The 19,639-nt window shown below is 41.1% G+C and overlaps 1 protein-coding gene across 1 annotated transcript in view; it reads left to right on the top strand.

Annotated features, from left to right (window-relative positions):
* Window positions 1-19,639, top strand: part of TMEM132B (transmembrane protein 132B) — a 217,246-nt gene that overhangs the window by 179,758 nt on the left and 17,849 nt on the right. Inside the window, exon 5 of the mRNA XM_071763705.1 lies at window positions 5,281-5,424. Within this exon, the coding sequence (XP_071619806.1) occupies window positions 5,281-5,424 (144 nt within the window). The remainder of the gene's footprint in view (window positions 1-5,280; window positions 5,425-19,639) is intronic.

Here is a 19,639-nt window from a genome sequence, read left to right as displayed (position 1 = left end):
GTTTCCATGAACTCCAATGACAGAATTACCACTCTGGCTGATGGCACATGCCAGGTACATTCTGCTAAGGTGAGAGCTTCCTTCAGTGTATTTGTGACCAAAAAATACAAACTGTGAAATAAGATTGCACTTTGGAGTCACTGTATCATGATTATTTGTGCTATAGCAACTTGGTTTTGCAGCACAGTGTAATATTCATCTAGAATAATATTCAATTAGGCTGATGGTTGCTGCTCACATTGTTCTGTGAGAAGTGGTGATTAAGAACCTCTTTGTATGGTTCACTCTAGATTAATTAATTTCTCCTGCAGAACAGATGCACCTGCCTGGTCTTCCTTTGGGATTCCCATATGAAGTAAAGCTATTATGCAGGTAAACAAAGGAGGTAATGAATGACCTTTAACTTTGACACAACAGCCTGCAGTATTTGTGATTTACCATCTGTCACAACTGATCACTCCTAACTATCAGAGGCTGGATAAGAAACTGAAATGGGGAGACAGCTGGAGACAGAGGAAGGTTGGAGGGGAGAGGGGATGCCCTTTCAGCATTGCCCGTGGTGGGCAGGGCAGGACTGGTGCATGGTTACACTTCAGCCTCACTGACACCTGAAAACTTGCTAAATACTTGATGCCCACAGCCAGGTCCATGCAGTGGGCTGGCTGTATGAATGTAGGGAGGAAAAAGAGTCAAAGAGCAACATGAATTCTTTGCAAACTTGTTCATGTTTTGGACTGTTTCATAAAAATATAATCCCAGTTGTTCATTCTCACCATTGGGTGACAAAATGGTGTATCTTACCTGATATAAGAGTGGAAAACAGAAACAGCTTTCTAGCAACCAGGCTTCATTAACATGTATTGGAAAGCATTATCATATATTGGAAACCTAAAATGGTATTCAGCTATGAGGGGGGGGGGAAAAGTACAGAATTGCTTTGGATTATAATAATTTCAGCAAAGCATCTAATTTATATATTAAGCTTGCTTAATGGATTTGTATTGCCTTGCCTAATCGGAAGAAAAATGTGGTGAATAATTTATCAAATAAAAAAACCTTCTCTAGCCCAGCCCACACGTCACAATCTGCCCTGTAATTTCCATTTTCTAAGAGATGTTGTTTCCAGGCAGGAGAATGGGTTCCTAAAGATTCTTTCTAATATTACAAATGTGTTTTCATGTGGTACACTCTGGGGAAAAAAGTAATAATGAAGGAATGAAATTCTGCAGACAAATGTTTCAGCTCTGTGCCTTCTTCACTAAAGACAGTCATTTCCACTAAATGCCAAAAGGCATTTAGCTGTAGCATTTGTCAGTGGAAAAAGGTTGGCTTTAGGTTTCCCTCCTGATTTACTATGGAGTGTTTATTGGGTTTACTATACTGTAGCATATTTTGTTAACCTCTAAAAAAACCCACACCCAGCTTGTGCATTAATCACAAGGATGATATCTGTCACAGTAAACTGGGTCAGCGTGGGACTCCTGTGCCCTGCCAGACTTCATGGAAAAGATGCTGTCTGCTCCCAGAGGAGCAGGAAAGATGCACTGGCAGCTCTGAGCTGGGGTCTAGATAATCTGTGTCCAGCTCCTGGATCCTGAAATGGTTTCTTGTGAGACACATAATCTGTGTCTTTATTTTTCAGCCAAAAGGGGGAAATAACTGTGTCATGTTGTCTCACAGTAGCTGGATAAGCTAGAGTCAGATGCCTAAAGAGGATTTAGGTCAGTGTGGTGGTGTTTAAAGGCAAATTATTGTGAACTCTGTGCCTGAATATTCTCAGTTGGTTTGTGTCTACCTATTGTAGTCATTCCTCAGTAGTCCTGGTTTCTGATCACACACAGACAAAATAGCATCACAGCTCTATTGTGGCTCTTAACACATCCCCCATTCACATTGCCCCCCCATTTGTCCAAGGCAATGACTTGTCAAATATTTACTATGGCTGTGCACAGGATTTATTCATATTTAAATAAAGCCATTATCCTGGCCTTGAGTTTCAGTAGTTTTCTGCTCTTTCTCTTGAGTATTTCTCTCAGTAGTGCCATCTAATCAGCTTTAGATTTTAATTAAACAGCTGTCATTTTCTTCCTAGTTCTGTTGCGACCTGATGTTGTATTAAATTTTAATTTAGCCTAGGCTGGATAAGGAGTAGATTCCTTCAGACAACAAAGAAATGCTATTAGCAGGTTACAGTTGTAATTAAGAAGAGCTCTGCTGAAGTGCTAATGCATTCAGGTACTGAGAAGGAGCTGGAGATAAACACACACAGAAGTATTATTCTGGGATAGAGCCTGCAATGTGAATGTGCAGCTTCCACCTGGGCTGCTTTCATTGAAGGTTTTGGTTAAAATCTTGCAACTGAAACCTTTGACAAAAGAAAGAGGAAGAGATTCCTGGTGTTCACCTGGAACCTTGCAGTGTCAGCAGTTGTGCTGGTGATCCCTGGGTGCTGTTCCAGCTATTTCACTGATGCTGTGTCACGTTGGAGCACTTGGCCTGTGTAAATCACCATTATTGCCCCTCTCTACATTTCAGATGCTGTTAAAAACAACCATCACAGGTAACTTAACTTCAGCAACATTTTTTAATGCAGTAAACCCTACCATGAAAATATGAAGTAAGCCTAATAGGATCTAGATGAAGTGCTACTTGCTGAAAAGACAATGAAAAAAATAGTCTGGTTCTGAATCTAAAGGACAGTCAATTAGTTCAGTTCTGCCTTCATATTTCTTCCTCACAGGTAATATTTTTTTCAGTCTATAAATAGCCATCTTTTAAAAAGGTCTTTACACAGCCTATTATACTTGTGTAACACTCAGCTCAGGCATCAGGTATTTGGAATATTGATTTATATAGTAGAATTGCTTACCAGAGAAGTGCAAGTTTTGTGCAGCAGCACCAGGTAATTAGCAGGGTGAGTCCCTGTACACACCAGGAAGGAGGGAGGGCTCAGGATAGAGCTTGTCTCCAGATTAGGATGAGCCAATTTCAGAGCACCCAAAAACAGTGGGGTCCTGAGGTGTCTCTTCTAAGACCTTTTCTCTCATGCTCATCTTCACAGGGAATTTAGGAAATGAAAGCAAATGTCTTTGTAAACCTTTTGTTATCCTTCAGAGGATCTAAGTCTGAGTAGCACTTAGAGTTAAAAGGAAGATGGAGGTTTTGTTTATCCTTTGTCACACACAGGAGGGGTCAACATGAGGAGGTGATACAGTGAACAGAGCAAGAACCAAAGAAAAAATTAGTAGTGGCCTGTTGAGAAACTGATTCCAAGTCCACTGAAGTCAAAATGATAAGCCTTTCATCTGTGACTCAGTGGGGCTTTGAATGAGACTGTAATTTCATACAAGTGCAAGTAAAGAGGGGGTTTGGAAGTAGAATTAGTTCTGTGATCACTGTTTATACATTGGCTAAAATACTGTATCCCCTGATGCACTGAAGAGACTGATGTTGAAAAAAAGGTTTAGAAATACTGTGCTGGCAAACTGGTTTGGGGAGCATTTTGAAACAAGACAACTGTGTCTTCACTGTATATCTGGCATATGATTATATTGGATTGATAGTTTGGGCCTTATTTGCTGTTGGTTTGGTGAAATTTAATTACCTCTTCTCCAACATCTCAGTTTTGTTCAAACCTCAATCTTTGTAGAAGTTGTACAGTTGCTCTTTCACGCTTCATGTTCATCACATCCTTCTCTCTCTCCCAGTGTTCCCACCTCATGGATGGCAGCTGGTTATAAATAAGCCCATTCAGCATAAACAAACACTAGACAGTCATTTACTGTGTAAAACATCTGGTTTGTGCCTTCCAGAGAATAGAACAAAGACAGTATATTTATTTCCTGAGGTATTATTCAGCAAAGCATCTCTATTCAGGACAACACTTAAACACATGCTTAAATCACATTGAAGTTTAAGTGTCAAGTTGAGCACATACTTTTAGTGCTGTTCTGAACAGAAATGGACTTGAGTACAAGCTTAAAGGCTTTTCTGGAACATGACTGCCCATAAAGCTCCAGTAGACTATATCAGTTAGCTTGGCACCAGTGTTATTAGTACTTCAACTTAATTAATTCAGGGTGCTTTTGGTAGAAGTTTCCGAATATTGAATAATAATACATCTTAGTTGCAAGTATTTATTGGTCTTCTCCAGCTTGTGGTCAATGCCCATTATTTTCTATCAATCTAGCTAGCAGACAGAAGCAAATGATAGTGAATATATCTCCCTATGCAAGCTGCCATCAAATTTTTCACTGAAATCCATTTCTCCTTCCACCAATTCTAATAATGGAATTTAAAGTTAGATTAGTTGGAACCAACTTTTCTTTTTTTTTTTCCCCAACTGGCAAAGCAATTAGTTTTATTGAAGTTGAAAAATGAAAAGCAGATTGATTCAAAGCAGTATTTCCTATCACAGGCTTTTCTGAGAAGTCTGAACTGAATCCCTGGGAAAGGCCATATCATTCCTTGCCCCATATCGATGGCAGGATTTGGGCCTGCAGTGGGCTGAAGCAGAGTCAAGCTGCTCTGCAGGCCTTTGGAGGCTGCTCCCCTGCCTCCTGCATATCTGTTAATGCAAGGCAGGCACCTCTGTAGCAGCTCATTTGGAGTAATTAATCAAGCTGCAACCATACTGAGACACAGAGGAAGGCTGTGTTAATGGAGTCATTAGAGTGTCAGTTCTGTGAATTTGTCAGGATTAGAGATAAATGTGGTAAGACATCTCTAGGTGGGATTTTGATGGGGAAAGATATAAAAAAATGCACGTAGATGGCATTTCTTGGTTTGCAATACCGTGTCTCATAATCAGGTTTTCTCACCATGTATTTATGACCTGAAAAAGGGAAAATAGTCAGCTCCCAGCACTGTTAGCTGAAGCAGTGAGGAAGAAAAGCTGTTACTGTAATACTTGGTAATGAGTACCAAATCTCTAGCATGATTTGGGACAAAGGGATGGGAAGGGTCACAGACAACCCTTGGAAATCGTAAATGAATAGAGCTGGGGTTCTGCCTTAGCACATGACTGTGTTACAGTTTTCATTGCCACAACAGTCAGACATGCTCAAAAAGAGAAAATGCCCATGGTTCAAGATGCAAGTTTTGGTTTAGAAATTTGTTGAACCACTGCCTGCAGGGAGGTCGAAGAGTGTGTGCAAGGAAGGGTGTGATTGCTGCTACATCCCTGGCAGGGGTTTGGTTCCTCCCTCCGTCCCCTGTAGCCTTCTTATGGATTTATGCTTCCCTAATGCTCATCCCTCATCTGTGTGTGTGTGCATACAGGACACTGAGGTCCTTAACACGGCCATTCTGACGGGCAAAACGGTGTCTGTTCCAGTCAAGGTGGTTGCTGTGGAGGAGGATGGGTCCGTGGTTGATGTTTCGGAGTCCGCTGAGTGCAAATCGGCCGATGAAGATGTCATCAAGGTAAGGCACAGACCTGAGGGGTCAATGGGGCTTCCACTGTGTGATGTTTGGTCTCCAGAGGTTGTGCAGGGTTAGAATGTTTCCACAGACTGACTCAGAGTCATTTGTGCTGGTGGTTTCCATACGGAGAGAGGGTCAGGGATGCTGAGAGAGAAGTCCTTGTCTTCCTCTGCTGGCCATCCATGCTGACGAGAAAGCATGTGCTGCCTGGTGCATCCCAGCTGGGAAATGTCCCCACACAGAGATCTTTGGTCTTTTGTGGCTTTTCTGCATCCATTATTCAACAGCAATAATACAGTATATTGTAACAGTGTACAGCAAGGTTTCCTTCATGCTTTTGACTGAATCTTCTGCTTTCCAGCCAGGAATTTCTTGCAAGTAAAGATACTGAACTGTGCCAAAGTCTGGAGGATCATGACAGAGAATAGAAAATAACAACCGTATTGCAAAAATCCTTAAATCAAGGGTTGGGAACTTTTAAACAATGTTGTGTTTTGCTTTTCTCTTTAAATAATATGTTCAACTAGTTCTCTCCCTGTGACATTGAGATGGAAGTAGTGTTAATGTGACTTCATCAAGACATTGAGTGCCTGACTTCTGACACCACTGCTTGGCTTTCAGCTTTCAGCTCACTATTATTTGTAGGCACAACAGAGTTCCTTTTGTATAATTTTAGATGAGGAAAAAAATAATCACATTTTTTTTTTCTGGAAATCAAATTTCCTTAAAAGTCCTTACTAGAAGGAACGTGAATTAATATCTTCATTTATGACTAATTTAATTGTCAAAGGAACAGATTATCTTGGTAAATTTTGCTATTCTTTTTTTATTTGTTTGTTTTGGGGTTTTTTTTTTGTTTTTTGTTTTGTTTTTGTTTTTGGGTGTTTTTTTTGGTTTTTTGTAGTGACTAAGTTGGGTATAAATCAGGGCTTTGTTTGACTGCTCTGTGAAATTATTTAGGTATCAAATCACTGAGAGAAGAGAATGCTTCTGGGACTCCTTCCCAGATCTGGTAATCAACTCTAATATATTGATTTAATGAACAAACAAAGAGGTCGGAATGTGGCCTTCACTAAGTTCTTCTTGCCTTATCCTGGTTATATAAAATGGGAGTGGTGTGTTTTTATGAGAAAATCACAGCATCCTTACAATGGATTGCAGTCACAAATTACTGAGAGGTGCTCTCAGACTCAGTGCTGTTTAGGCATAATTTTGTAACTGGAAATTTATGCAAGATTGACTCCATAACAATTAATTAGCTAAGTTAAGATTTAGTATAGGGTTTATGTGCCTATATTTTTTCATAAGAATGCATATTGTCTTTACAAGCCCCTTTGGTAAAGTCAATATTGACTTTGCTTCCAAATCTGTGTTGCTTTTTCTATGTAGGTTGTACTGCTAAACCCTCTAATAAAAGCTGTCAGGCATTTTGGATGTGATTGCCTAATCTTAAACTTCTTCTCACTGCTAATTTTGCCTTTATTGTTTCTTTGTAGTTGGAGGCATATTCATATTCTTTTGGGCAGAACTAAGTGTTGCATTCTTAACCTTTTATTTCTGTTTAATAGCTAATTATTTAATACACAATTAAAGAGACAATTCTTTGATCACTGCTGTGACACCATCATTTTCACTTAAGACACAATGAATTGAAGCTAGTTTAAAGAAAAGACTTTGGCCCAGACTGTTATGTTTCTATAGCAAATGTGCTTCTCTGGGCACCTACCTAGATGTGACATTGATATAAATACTACTTAGAGATGGTAAAATAGATCATGATGTACAAATATTTTATTTGTAGGCGAGTGAATCTTTCCTATCCTAAGCCATTTATTCCCTCAGCCTAAAAGCTTAGTAGCTTCCCCACAAGAGAATATTTCAATCCCCATTTTTAAAAGCCTACCTAATTAGCAGTAAATACACCTATTTACTTTTTTGACTTTGCATTTCCTGACCCTAGCAGGACTTGATCCTCAAAGGAATCTCACAGGTAAACTTGCTCAGGTCAGCTCCAATCCCTGGTCTCTCCAGTTGCTGGTCCCTACAGTTGGACATCAGTTGTAGTACTGAGCAGCCATGGTTGATGGAAAAGTTACTGTAAACCTCTTATTCCATTATTGCAAAGGAATTTTTAATGCTGTTGGTGTTTGAGTGTAGAGATTGGCTTTATGATTAAAGTTCTGAAATGCTTCTCAGCATTAATTTCCATATCTCTTGCTGATTTCCTGTGGGTAAATCACTCATTCCCCTTGGAATTTTGCTTCCTTATCTGCTAACAAGGTGGAGTAATACATCCTTTTCCAGCCTCAGCCTGCCTTATGTACTTCCTGAAACTCCTTATCTTCACTAGAGTCTCAATAACTTCAGTGGTGGTCTGCCTCAGACTCCCTTGTAGGACTTCTCTGCCAGTGTCCTGCTTTTCCTTCAAACCACAGCTAAATAAGGATGTAAAGCTAAAAAGAAAGAAGTACTGGAAATGATAGACTTTATGCATAAATTATTTAGCTACCCCATGATGATGGGCAGTGCACTGAGAGATAAAGAAGCTGCAGGCATGGTGGGGTAAACCTTGCTGGTGTGTTGAACTATGGGGCCTCATGTGAGCAAAAAAAGCAAAGAAAAGATTTAAGCAGTTAGTGGTACCATGGCAGGGACATTGCTGATCTGTCCTGTCAGGAACTATAAGCACTGCTGAAGTTTTGCTGGTCTGTTACAGTGGGTTTCACTTGCTCCCTACTGACCATAGGTAGCCATAGGAAGAGGGAAATAAAGAGCTAGAGCAGTACCAGTGATGGAGGGAGCTCCTTGAGATGGTTGTATTACAGAGTGAGATCTAACCTGAGAGGCTTTGGGAGAATCAATCTTTACAGTTGCTTAGAATCTCCAAGGTCCATGAAGCCCTTTTTCCTCCCTACAAAAGTGCCTTTAAAAGTGTGAACCATAGTGATTTCACATGAAAAATTCCAAAATCGCTGTAGTGGTCATAAACATCATGCAAAAAGTGAGGACAATATGAGGAGAGCTTCTTAGTCCCAATGTTTCTCTTCCTAGTGTATAAATGAAAGGGAGCCAGCTGCTCAAAGAATTCACTCTTAGATTAGTCATATTTTCATGTCCTTTGCAAGTTGCACAGAAATTCCTGGTGGTTCAGATTACTCACATTACTCTCTGCAGTAATTCAGATGGCTTCCATGGAGTTACAGCATGGACTATTTCACCCTACGTTTTTGTAACACAAAGGCCCTCAATTGAGAAGGAGGGCATCAAAGGGCCTCATCCTGCCCATTTCTGCCCACATGTAAAATGCAGTAGGAACAGACCCCATGTGTCCGGGCACACAGTAAGAACAATGCTGCTACAATAATATACCATGAGCTCCATCTCCGTGAGAATGCCCTTTTCTTGTTAGTTTGCTCAAGGAAAGCACTTCAGTGAGTTATTTTTTACCTTTTCATAGTTTCCTCTGTAATTATAATGAAAGTAAAGTTCAAACCATTCCTTTCCCCTACTTTTCTAACATAAACCTTATCTTGAACTCTCTATAATTAGTGTTAAAACAATAAAAGACCTAATTTTCCTAGCAACAGCCAGGTAGGCTTTGTCTAATGTGCAGTAGAAGTAGTGTAAGACAGGCAGAAGGGATGACAGCTGAAACAGACCGAAGCTGAGGAAGGTTCTTTCCTCTTCCAGACAAAAAAAGCAGATGAGTGACTTAGGACTTCATTCAATAACACTGGGCACAGTGATCACTGACCCCAGCACAGTAACTGCTGCAAGGAACCATAGGGAAAAACAAGAGAAAAAGGCACTGCAGTTCTCCAGTGTAGATGACAGTGAATGCTGGGGAACGATTCCTTGCTTCAGACTCACAGGACAGTTTAGGAGAGAAGCACCTGCCTAGAGATGTTAAATACCCCTATTTATGCAGGAGCTTTGCAAACAATGCCAGAGCTTGTGATTTGCAAGTTCTGCAACTGCTTCACCATTAAGTATGTGATCAAAAGTGTAATGTTCTTGTACATAAAGTGGAGCTAGTCTTATTTCTCCATATATCATTTTTTGAGTACCTATCACTATGTTACCTAAAGGCTTTATTTTGTGGTCACTCACGCAGAAATTAGCTCATGCCAGGAGTCCAGACTCCTTGTGGAAGCAGTGAAAATGCTCTCTACTTGTTTATATGATGGATTTACTTTGGTACCTGTTGGTTTATTACACAATTCATTTTGAACCAGATCTTATTTTTTAAGTGTTTTGGTTTGTTGTTTTTTTTTTCCCTCTGGTGCTGTATGGTTCAAGATTGACAGCCCTTAGAGCCTTAACCACTCTGTCTTGCCCCAGAAGAGGGGAGAGGTTGGGCTGTGGCAGGCAGCTGTTACAACTAGAAAGCTTTTGAAGTGAGAATATTTAATGTGCTGAGTCTGTCTCCATGTCCATGCTGTCCTGTTAATCTCACCTGATTAGTGCCAGTGAGTCAGTATCATCAGCTCCATGAAATCAGCTGTTAACAGCCTCAAGTCACTGTCAGCTTCATCTCTATAGGTCCTTGGGGGTTGGGAGGTAAGGGATTCTGCCGTCCATTACAAAGCCCCTGAAATAATGACTCCCCTGGTGCCTGACAGAGGCAAGAGGTTTATGGCATTGAAGCATCCCTCAGCTGAACAGAAGGATTGCTTAGGTGGTGGGGATCCTGCTTGTGACTCAGGAGTTGTGGTTTATTTCTCTGCTTTGCTCCAGTCCTCCTCTGTGGAGCTGCTGCTCTGTGTCTCAGTAGCACCACAGTGATGATAAGGATCCTCCTGACATAGTAGGATTTATTGGCATGAAAACTTTTGAAGACTGTGCACCTTGTCTTTGGTATCTGTAGGCAGGTATGCCTAAGCTAGAGCAATAATTAAATGCCACTGAGCTGTTTGCAGTTCATCAAGCTTATAAATGAGATTTCTAGGCTTTTTTGGCCAAAAAAAGCCCCTCTCTTTGTCCCCACCCAAAGTTCAGCTTTGTGAGTCATAAAAGAGAGGCAGGAGAGTACAGCAAATCTCTCTACAGTATGTTGACTGTTGAATTAAGGATTTTGGTTCTTTCTGAAATATCAGAGGTTCTGACATTCAGGTCACCAGATTCTGCTAATTAGCTCTCTAGCTAGACAAAGCATGATCAGAAAAGAGTAACAGAGCCACTTACAGCATATTAAAGTTTTATCTTAAAACACATTTGTTACACAGCAATATGTTGAAATCTAAATTGTTTTATGATGTTGCCAAGCTAAAACCTTGGGTCTACAATCATATTTGCACACAGACCAGCTCTGTGTGTAGCAGTAACGATGCCAATGAGGCGATCTCACAAAATCACATATTGAGGAATTAATATTCTGTACACAGTACACATTGTACACAGTTTATAGCAAAATATATGTGTGTGTCTTCCTGAATCTATTTTTAAACACATACAGTCTTCAAAGCCAGCTTGAGAAAACAGTGTTTTGTCTGGGAGAGGATCCACTAAGAACAGACCGTGCTGACATATGCAATTACACAGATTTCGGCAGAGATGCTTATGGTGTCTTCCAAGGGACCAGCTGCTGCTTCAGAGGAAGAAAACAATTCTATGGCTTAGCATTTGGCTGCTCTGAGAGCTGAAATGCAAAGGGCATGGATCCCAGTCCTGGGAAACCATCATTAGCCTGAACCACCCCATTGCTTAGGATAAACTCTGAGTATTTTATACTAAGTATAAATAACGGTCCAGGCTCAACAAAAGCAAATGTAACAATAAGTAGCTGTTGTCAGGAGAAAATGACAAAATTCTGAAGCCTTTTCCTCCAAGTTCTGTCGGAAATTAACTCTATGAACTTTAGTGCTGCCGGCCATTAACATATTTTAACTGTGGATATATGGACCTCATGGATTCCAAGGCTTTTATATCTCCTGAACTGTCGTTCTGACTGGACAAACTAATTCACATTCCCATTGTCATCAAAACCCCTGTGGCCAAAACATGCTCTCAGCTAAAGTCATGCAACTATGTGAAAGGCACTGGAGTGACAGGGGTGTTCCAGAGGGTGACATTTACTCCATGGGAAAGTAAAAACCACCATTAGCTGGTAGCTACGGGGCAAGAAAAGTCTTTATCTTCTGTTCTCTTCACTGATGTGGTAGCTGAGAGAACTGGGCAGCAAATGATGCTTTCTGGGTGGCATAACATCCCTTTTTAAGTAAGCAATAGTGTTTTGAGCACAAGAAAAGTCCATTAAAAAGTACACACAATGCTGAATCCTTCAACCCCCTAGCAGGCTTTATTTCCAGGGAACATTGTGCTGAGGCAGCTTGGCAGTGACTGGCTCAGCAACCAAACTCCTGCATTCCCCTGGCCCCGTGGGTCACAGTCAGGTTTTGAAGGCATCCTGAGTATAAATTTTTGTGGTTTAACACACCTGTGCTTTAGTAATGTGTTCTGAGATGCACTCCCTTGAGATATATAACTGGAGCTGAGGATGGAGATGATGAGGCTGACACACCACTGTCATTTTGAAGAGCGGTTAATTTGTTTGACATAAAAAGCACCTACCATTAACAGTAACCAGCTCACTTTCTCCTCTGTGGAAGAAGGCATTTTTTTTGTTCTTGCTATTTTTAAAAATATTAATATTTTTTCTTTCTCATCATCAGAATTGGAAATAAGAATGAAAACTATTTTGATTTTCATCATTGGAACAGAAACAAGAGGAGAAATAATATCTAGCTAGACAGATCTGTATGTTTGTATATGAGGAGTGGGGTGTATCTGGGATTGTAAGAAGAACTGGGAAAAATCAAGCCTTAAAGAATGCCAGCTAGCTGCTGGATTAATGAATTGGACTACTTACTAAACAAGGATGAAAGAACAAAGTAAAGTTATAAATTCTATTTCTTTTTGCCATTTGCATGAAGTACAGGGAATGGCAGGGATGCACTAGGGTGTGGCTCTTCTTTCAGTTGTGTTTCACAGTGTAGTGAGAGTGCCCATCAGCTCCTTGCTTTGTTCTGACATTCCACAGGCAGTACAGTGAACAGTGGTCTGATCTGGGAGTGCAAGTGCTGAGCCCCTGCTCTGCTTTTCAAAACAAGCCCAAAATGAAAGTCTCTGGTGGTGACTGACAGGTTCTGTGGGTGAATGATCCCCGTGGAAGGTGTCCTGAGACCCAGTGTTGGTAATTAGCAGAGGGAGGTGGGGTGTCCAGCAGTGACTGCTGAGTGTGGGTGGTTGGGTTAGTGGGGAGAAAGGCTTCCCAAACACACCTGGCACGTTTAGAGGTGAAATGCTCCACTTTGGTTTATCCACTCAAACCAAGGGAATGTCAGAATGTGTGGGTGTGCTCTGGCCAGTGAATGAGTGACACTGCAAAGGTGGCACAGTCAGATCTATACTAGAGATCTAGATGTATGTATAGCTGTGTATAAACTCTATGTATAGACAGCCATATCAGATATCAAGGCTGTTAAATACACATTTACTTCACTGAAGAGGGATTGGATATTTATTTCTGTTGGATGCATTATTTTTAGAGTGCTGACAATGTACTCAACCCTGTATAAAAGTGGTGGGCACACAGTGCCTACCCTACAGGACTCATAGCTGAACAGGAATTACTGCTACAATATAGGCATTCTGGGTGGTAATCCTCTACTGAGGTACCTGTAAAAATACCCCATGCAGCTCAGCAGTGAGGAGGGGAATGACATTACCCAGGGAAAGGAGATTGGAGATTGCCCAGCAGGACTGCTAGCAGAGGGGAGTTGAGCTGCATTATCAGACATTGTAAGTTCCTAGCAGGAAATGCTATCTCCTATTTATGGGCTTTATTTATTTGCTCTTTGCCAATTGCTGCTTCTGGGATTATTGTTTGGCTTTAATTTGCGACCCCTCTTCAATGGCTTTCAGGTTTTCTTCTGAAAATACAAGAGAAAATCCTCAAGATACACAGTTTGTCTTTAGATCTTTTACACTCAACATTATCCACTGCAGAGCAAAATTAATGTATGCCTTTCCTTATTGTTTTCCTACTTAATTCATTTCTTTCCATAGAAACTCAGCAAGCACCAATTTTCCAAGTGAGTTTTTAATCGCCCGAGCCCAGCATAATTACATTCTTCCAATCTAGTTGCCATTTGATGCAATCAGCATTTCAGAATACAATGATTTTTTTTCCCCCCCCCTCAAACTGAATGATTTATGGCCAGCTGATAACACTTGGCTGCAAAGGAACATAAAATACTGATAGTGCTGTGTGAAATAACATGACCTTTGTTTGAGTGAGGTCTTCCCCAGCCAGGTGCATGAAGGTGATGTGAAATGGTTTCATAAGATGGGGCACAAAGAAATTTATTATTCTGCTACTAAGAGCATAGGCTGGGGAGGTTGGGAGGGAAGGAAGGAGAAGACAGGAACGCAGTGTGCTGAAGCATTTCTCACTACTGGAATGCTTGCTTTGAAAGGGCCTTTCAAAAGTACATGTTGCCAGGGGAGATTTGCTCTCTACATCTTTTATTGCCACCCCACAAATGAAAGATTTCAATACACCAATACTGGATAACTACAGACTTACACAGTCCCTGCCAGGCAGAAGCTGTAGGATTCTAGATTTCCCCAACTTGTAGTGAATTTAGCATGAGGCATTATCAGTGTAAAATGAGAAAAACTTTCCTTGGAGTAAATGCTCAACTGCTGTGTTTTTAAGCACATCTTGTGCACTCTGAATGCCAAACAAACACTGGCAAAATTACCCAGTGAAGATCAGGACCCAGGTACCAAAAGTGAGGGTAAATTAACACTGAAGCAAACAAAGGGTAGAAGGGAAGCAGCGGCTGCAAATATGGGGCTGCATTTTAATTAGAGCAGACTGCCAGACTTGTTTCTCATTATCCTGCAACACCTCCTGAGGTTGTCTCCTCCTGCAGAGGTCTAGGGATGGCTTTTAGTCCCTTCATGCACATGGGTGCAGCTGGATCCTAAATAACTGCATTAAACCATGGTGAGATGGGGGAGATCCACCCAGCACCACTGCAGTGCAGAGCTGAGACACTGGGAGGCTTAACTTCTATTTTTTTTAAATAAAGCAAATGCCCACAATGTATGGATGTTTCCCAATATTCCCTGTGGATACCATGTGACTGCTTAGGTTACAGCTTGTTTGTTTTTCATAATGCTGTTGGTGAATATGGTTGTCTAAAGTCTAGTAGACAGCCATTTGCTGGGACCTTCTGTTCTTAGAGAACTTGACAGCATGGCTTGTTTAATCGCCTTATGTTATTATTGATATTTTCATCTTGTGTAACTAATTTTGCTGATGGAAAACTATATTATTGCCAACTTTGATCCCCTTAATTCTTGTAAGAAAATGCCTCCAGATGTGGCCCATTTGAGGAATATACGGATTCTTTTGTAGAGGAGGAGGAGGCTGCTGACATTGTGTGAGTGTCCCTGGGTCAGGATGGGAAGGGATCCTATTTAGTGAGACTGAAGAGATTTTGAAGGTTGCTGCTGCTGCCTGTCTTTCACATAATTATTTTTCTGTCTGTCACAGGAAATTCAGAAAAAAGCTGCAGCAAGCTCAGGGAAAAGCCTGATGTACCCAAAAAGGAAGGCAATTCTAAAAGAAGGCTAGGATGAGACTGAAATACAAAGAAAAACTGAGCAAAAGAAATAAAAGGGATCCTGAAAAGCAGGAATTTGATCAGATGAAATGGACTACAGATGGGCAAAGTAGAATCTGCACAAGGACTGCCCTTGATGCTGAATTAGGAAGTGCAAATGCCCTGCATTGAACAGGAGTGACCTACACCAGCTGCAGACTGTCATGTTAGGCAACAAGGAAGGCAGCAAAGTATAGAAAAGCAAACATCTTGCTACCAAAAAAAGGGTGCACTTACAGGTTAAATCAATAGGACTACATCTATGACCTACATAAAACATGAGACTTTAATATAGAGTTATTTCAGTGAACAGGATGTCATAGCTTTGGTAGCCACAAACTGATTTCAGAGATGCCTGCTGTGGGCAGATTTTGTGCTATAAGGATGAGACTAGTGGCAGACAGACAAAATTTCCTTTAACCTCAAGAGCTTTCCCCTCCTTGAACATTTGGAGTATTTCCATTTAGGGACCACACTGAAAGCCACCTTAGGTGTTGAGATTTCCTCAGGTACAGGGCGAGACAGCTCCCTTGTAGACCACAGGCTTCTGTGCACATGTAGCAAACCTTTTGGTTTTGAGACACTGACTGTCCAATTCTTAAATGTCTCAAAAGGGTCACCTTAGGCATCCACCACCAACCTAAGTGAAGAGGAGGTGGGGGTCCCAGTCTCTTAAGCCCCTTTTGAAAATGAGAAGCCACATAGATATGAGCTTTAAGAGCTTAAAGGGACAAAACCAGAAGCAACCTGAAAAGAAACAGCTGAAAGGAACTGCTGAAAGGGAAGAATATGGAATCTATTAGTGAATAAAGTGAGTGGACAGGGAAAAAAAAGCATGGCTATTGGCAGGAGGTATAGTTAAAAATCCCAAGCAAAACCTCAGTAATCCCTCCTTTGCCACAAAAGTGGGAGATCGATGCAAGAAACTATTTGAAGGCTTCTGGATGAAATTGGAAACCACAGAGGTGGAGATGACAGCTATGCTATCACAGTGTCCAAAGCGCATTTCCAGCATGAACATTGTAGAAAAAAATAAATTCATGTGATGTCAGCTGAAAAGCCAGTATTAAGAAGACTCCAAAATCAGTAGAGAGGTAACATGAGTTTCTTAAAGAGAAACAAGGCCAAATCTAATGAGACTTCAGTGCTGGTTTTCACAGGGAACACAAAACCACAGATGAGCTGTGGAAGGGATGCCTGGGCTATAGTCTTTGTTGTGCAGGGTTTGTGTTCTGCTTGGGCAGAAATTGTGGCAGTCATAGGACTGGAATACATTGTCTCTGCTTTATTTGCCTGAAGGGGGAAGGAAGTGTCTCCAGAGAACACTAGTATAATAGAAAAATTATGTATTAATTAAAAAAAATGAGATCTGTGCTTCACATGAACTTATTATTTTGGGTGGTTTTGTAGCTATAGCAAACTAGTGGATGAAAGTCAGATAAAACCTAGGATTTCGTGTGAAAGTTTTTGTATTTGTGCATGGAATATCTCACACCTGGACTGCCCCTCTCTGGTTGTTCATCTAATCACATTCCACTGAGAAAGCCTGCTTGGAACTGGCAGTTTGACTAAAATTCATATAAAATCTCTGCTAGCTGTAAACTAACTCATTTAGGTCACAGACACAGCACAAAATTCATCTTGGGCTGACTGATCCAAGCCTCCAATACATGTAACACATGGGGAACTGTAATACATTTTTACCAAAATCCAGGCTAACAAAGTACATCTCCATCAGGTACAGCTGCCAGTGCTGTCATCCTGCTTTGTATTCACATTGCCTAGCTAGTTTATTTCCATTTTGCTTTCCCTGTCTCTTCTTCTAAGGGTTTTTGAACATAGACTTTCCCTACCCCTTTTTCTAGGGATTTTTAACAAAGCACCAGCTCTCTCCTGCAGCCTGGTACAGTCTGGTGAAGCAGTCAGGCAGCTTCTATGCTGTATCCATCACAGATGCTTTAAACAAACCCACATTTCCTGAAACCCAGACCAGGAGCTTTTAGGGAATGTTTGGGTGATTAGGCAAATGCGGCTTCATGAAAGAAATATAAAGAAACAGATGTGACCAAGACAATCTTCTCCTGACTTGCTCATCCTGTGTTTATACTGCTGATTGAACAGACTTCCTTTTAAATCCATAATGCACCTTTTGCCTTTTTGGTTAGAGAAGACAAATTGTAGCTGTTAGTAAGAGAGTCAGACTGCTTCATATGTTTTTTGTATGCCAGTATTTAGAATATGTATTTTATGCTGTACGTGGCTTTTACTTATACATGTCTTGTGATGAAAGGAATGGGTTGAACTTTGAGAAAAGAAAGAAACCTTTTTGTTGTGTTCCCATGCTTTTTTACGTTCTTTGTAGTATATATTTTTTTTCTGTAGCTACGCAGCCCTAAGGGAAGATGCTAAAAAAACGAAACCAAAAGAGGAAAAATCCAAAAGTACAGCAGAAAACTTGTGGCAGCTCTCTGCAGTTTGTCACTTATCTTTCATGCATGAGTTGGGAGGGATATTTTTGCCCAGATTCTATTGGAGAACTGAAGAGCTTTACAAATCTGTCTTGGCATTTAGCTAGAATTCATAAAAGTACATGCACTGGGGCTGTACATGCGAGGGAGACTGACAGGAAGAACATTCATTTGTAGCTGGATTTTAACAGAGTGTTATGTGGGAGAGAGAAGGTCAGTCCCACCAGGTCATATGGGCTTTGGAGCAAAGATGATCCAGTAAAGAGAGCAACAGAGGAGTCAGGTAGTCCTATGCTGGGTTTTCCTGATAAGTGCTGTCTGTAAGTTAAAATCAATAGCAAACAATTGATTTTGATAGATCATGGTTTCTGAAGAGCTTTGTGGAAAAAGGGAAATTTTATGTCATCCAAAATGTAGACATTTGTTCTCACTGTGATTAGCCGGTTTTAAAAACTTCTCAAAAGAGAAAACTCTGTGGTCTGTCAGTCTTGTAGCCCTTAGGTCTGCAGCCCCCAGCACAATCTTTCTGTTGGGATGTCTGAGAGCTTTGGACTTGGCAGCCCTGGGCCTGGACCTGCCCAGAAGCTCAGGGCTTCTCTTCTGGCTGAGGATTTCAGTGAGCTGCAGTCCCTTCTTGGTAAAAACAAGGGTTATGACAGTTACCTCTGTGCCATTGAGATGGCAAGCAGAGTTCTAGAGAACTATAAATACCATTCCATGACTTGTGGCAGGTGTGCATCTGCTGAAGTGCATATTTAGGAAGTAAAATGTAGGGCAGGATCATCCCTTGCAGTGCCCTTTCCTTACTACTGTCCTTTGCCCACAGTGGATGACACTTCAAGGTCAAAAGCTAAAGCATGATAATAAAAGAGGGGAAAAGAGTGGGAGGTGACAGCAGATGTCAGCAGCCACTTAGTCCTGCAGACCCTTTTGACAGAGAGCACTTACACCATTGGGGCATCTCAATGAAAGAGCATTTCCATCTTCAGTCCAACAGATTCATTGGTATCAGTGCAGCAGGCAAACATCTGTACTACAATTGCACCAGGAATTTTCTGCTCTGCACAGACACTCTAGCCAAGATGTGTTGCTTTCCCCTGTGTTGGAGTTGGGGTTTATTGACACAGTAGAAGTCAAACAACAGTCAGCAACAAAGCAGACTTCACCCTGAGTGTTCTCCCTAAATGGGGCTGTTCCTGCAGGATTTGTTCTGTTCCACTCTGCTTCTTCCTGCACCAGAGGGAAAATTCACTCCTCTCCTGTTACAGTTGGCAAACACAAAGGCAGCTGCTCCTGTCATCAGATCAGATTTTCATTCTTGTAGCTCATGAGCTATCTGTAAACCCCCCTGTGACTCAGAAGCAGTGAAATTGCTGTCCCTTTGCGAGTGACAAAAGGGGAGCTTTGCTCCAAGGCACACTCTGGCTCAGATCCCTCTGATCCCACAGAAGCTGTTCCCTCCATCCTTGAGCTTCCCCATCTTTTTTACCCTTGATTTCTCCTCCTGGTCTGGCAAGAAACCTTAGCTAGGAGTAGGAGGACTTGTAGGCGTGCAGCTGTCAGGAACAGGAGGTTACAGGGGGGACTCTTCAAGGGATTCAGCTGCCTAAGGTGCATCTTATCTACATATGGTATAGGAATTCCTTTGAATTTATATGCAGCATTTTAGTTTCTAAGTTGAGTTTATATCACATCTGAAGCATGATCTTAGATCTCTTTATATACTGAAGCAAACCCAGCACTTTGCATTAAGGCATTAAGCTAAGTCTCATGTTTGTGTCATTTTGACATTAAGGAGAGAGAGGAATATTTTCTGGGAAAAGATCTGCTGTGTCATTCAGTCACTTCCTGACAATTTCAAGAGCCCTGACACTATACACTTGAATGGAAATCTGGATGTATTTTTGATACACTAAGACTTTACCCACAAACCATCCTGAAAAGTGACAACACTAAAAATCGAGTTCAGAATACTTTTGGGGCCTTTTTGTGACTGTATTTTCAGCCTTTAGAGAGTCCACATTTTTATACTGTTTTAGTATCCATTACAGCTAGATGCTTTTTTTTTTTTTA

This window comes from Heliangelus exortis, chromosome 19 (genome assembly GCF_036169615.1).
Source record: "Heliangelus exortis chromosome 19, bHelExo1.hap1, whole genome shotgun sequence".
Classification (NCBI taxonomy): Eukaryota; Metazoa; Chordata; class Aves; order Apodiformes; family Trochilidae; genus Heliangelus; species Heliangelus exortis.
Note: the sequence above shows the minus strand (reverse complement) of the source record. Positions and strands in the feature narration are given on the sequence as shown.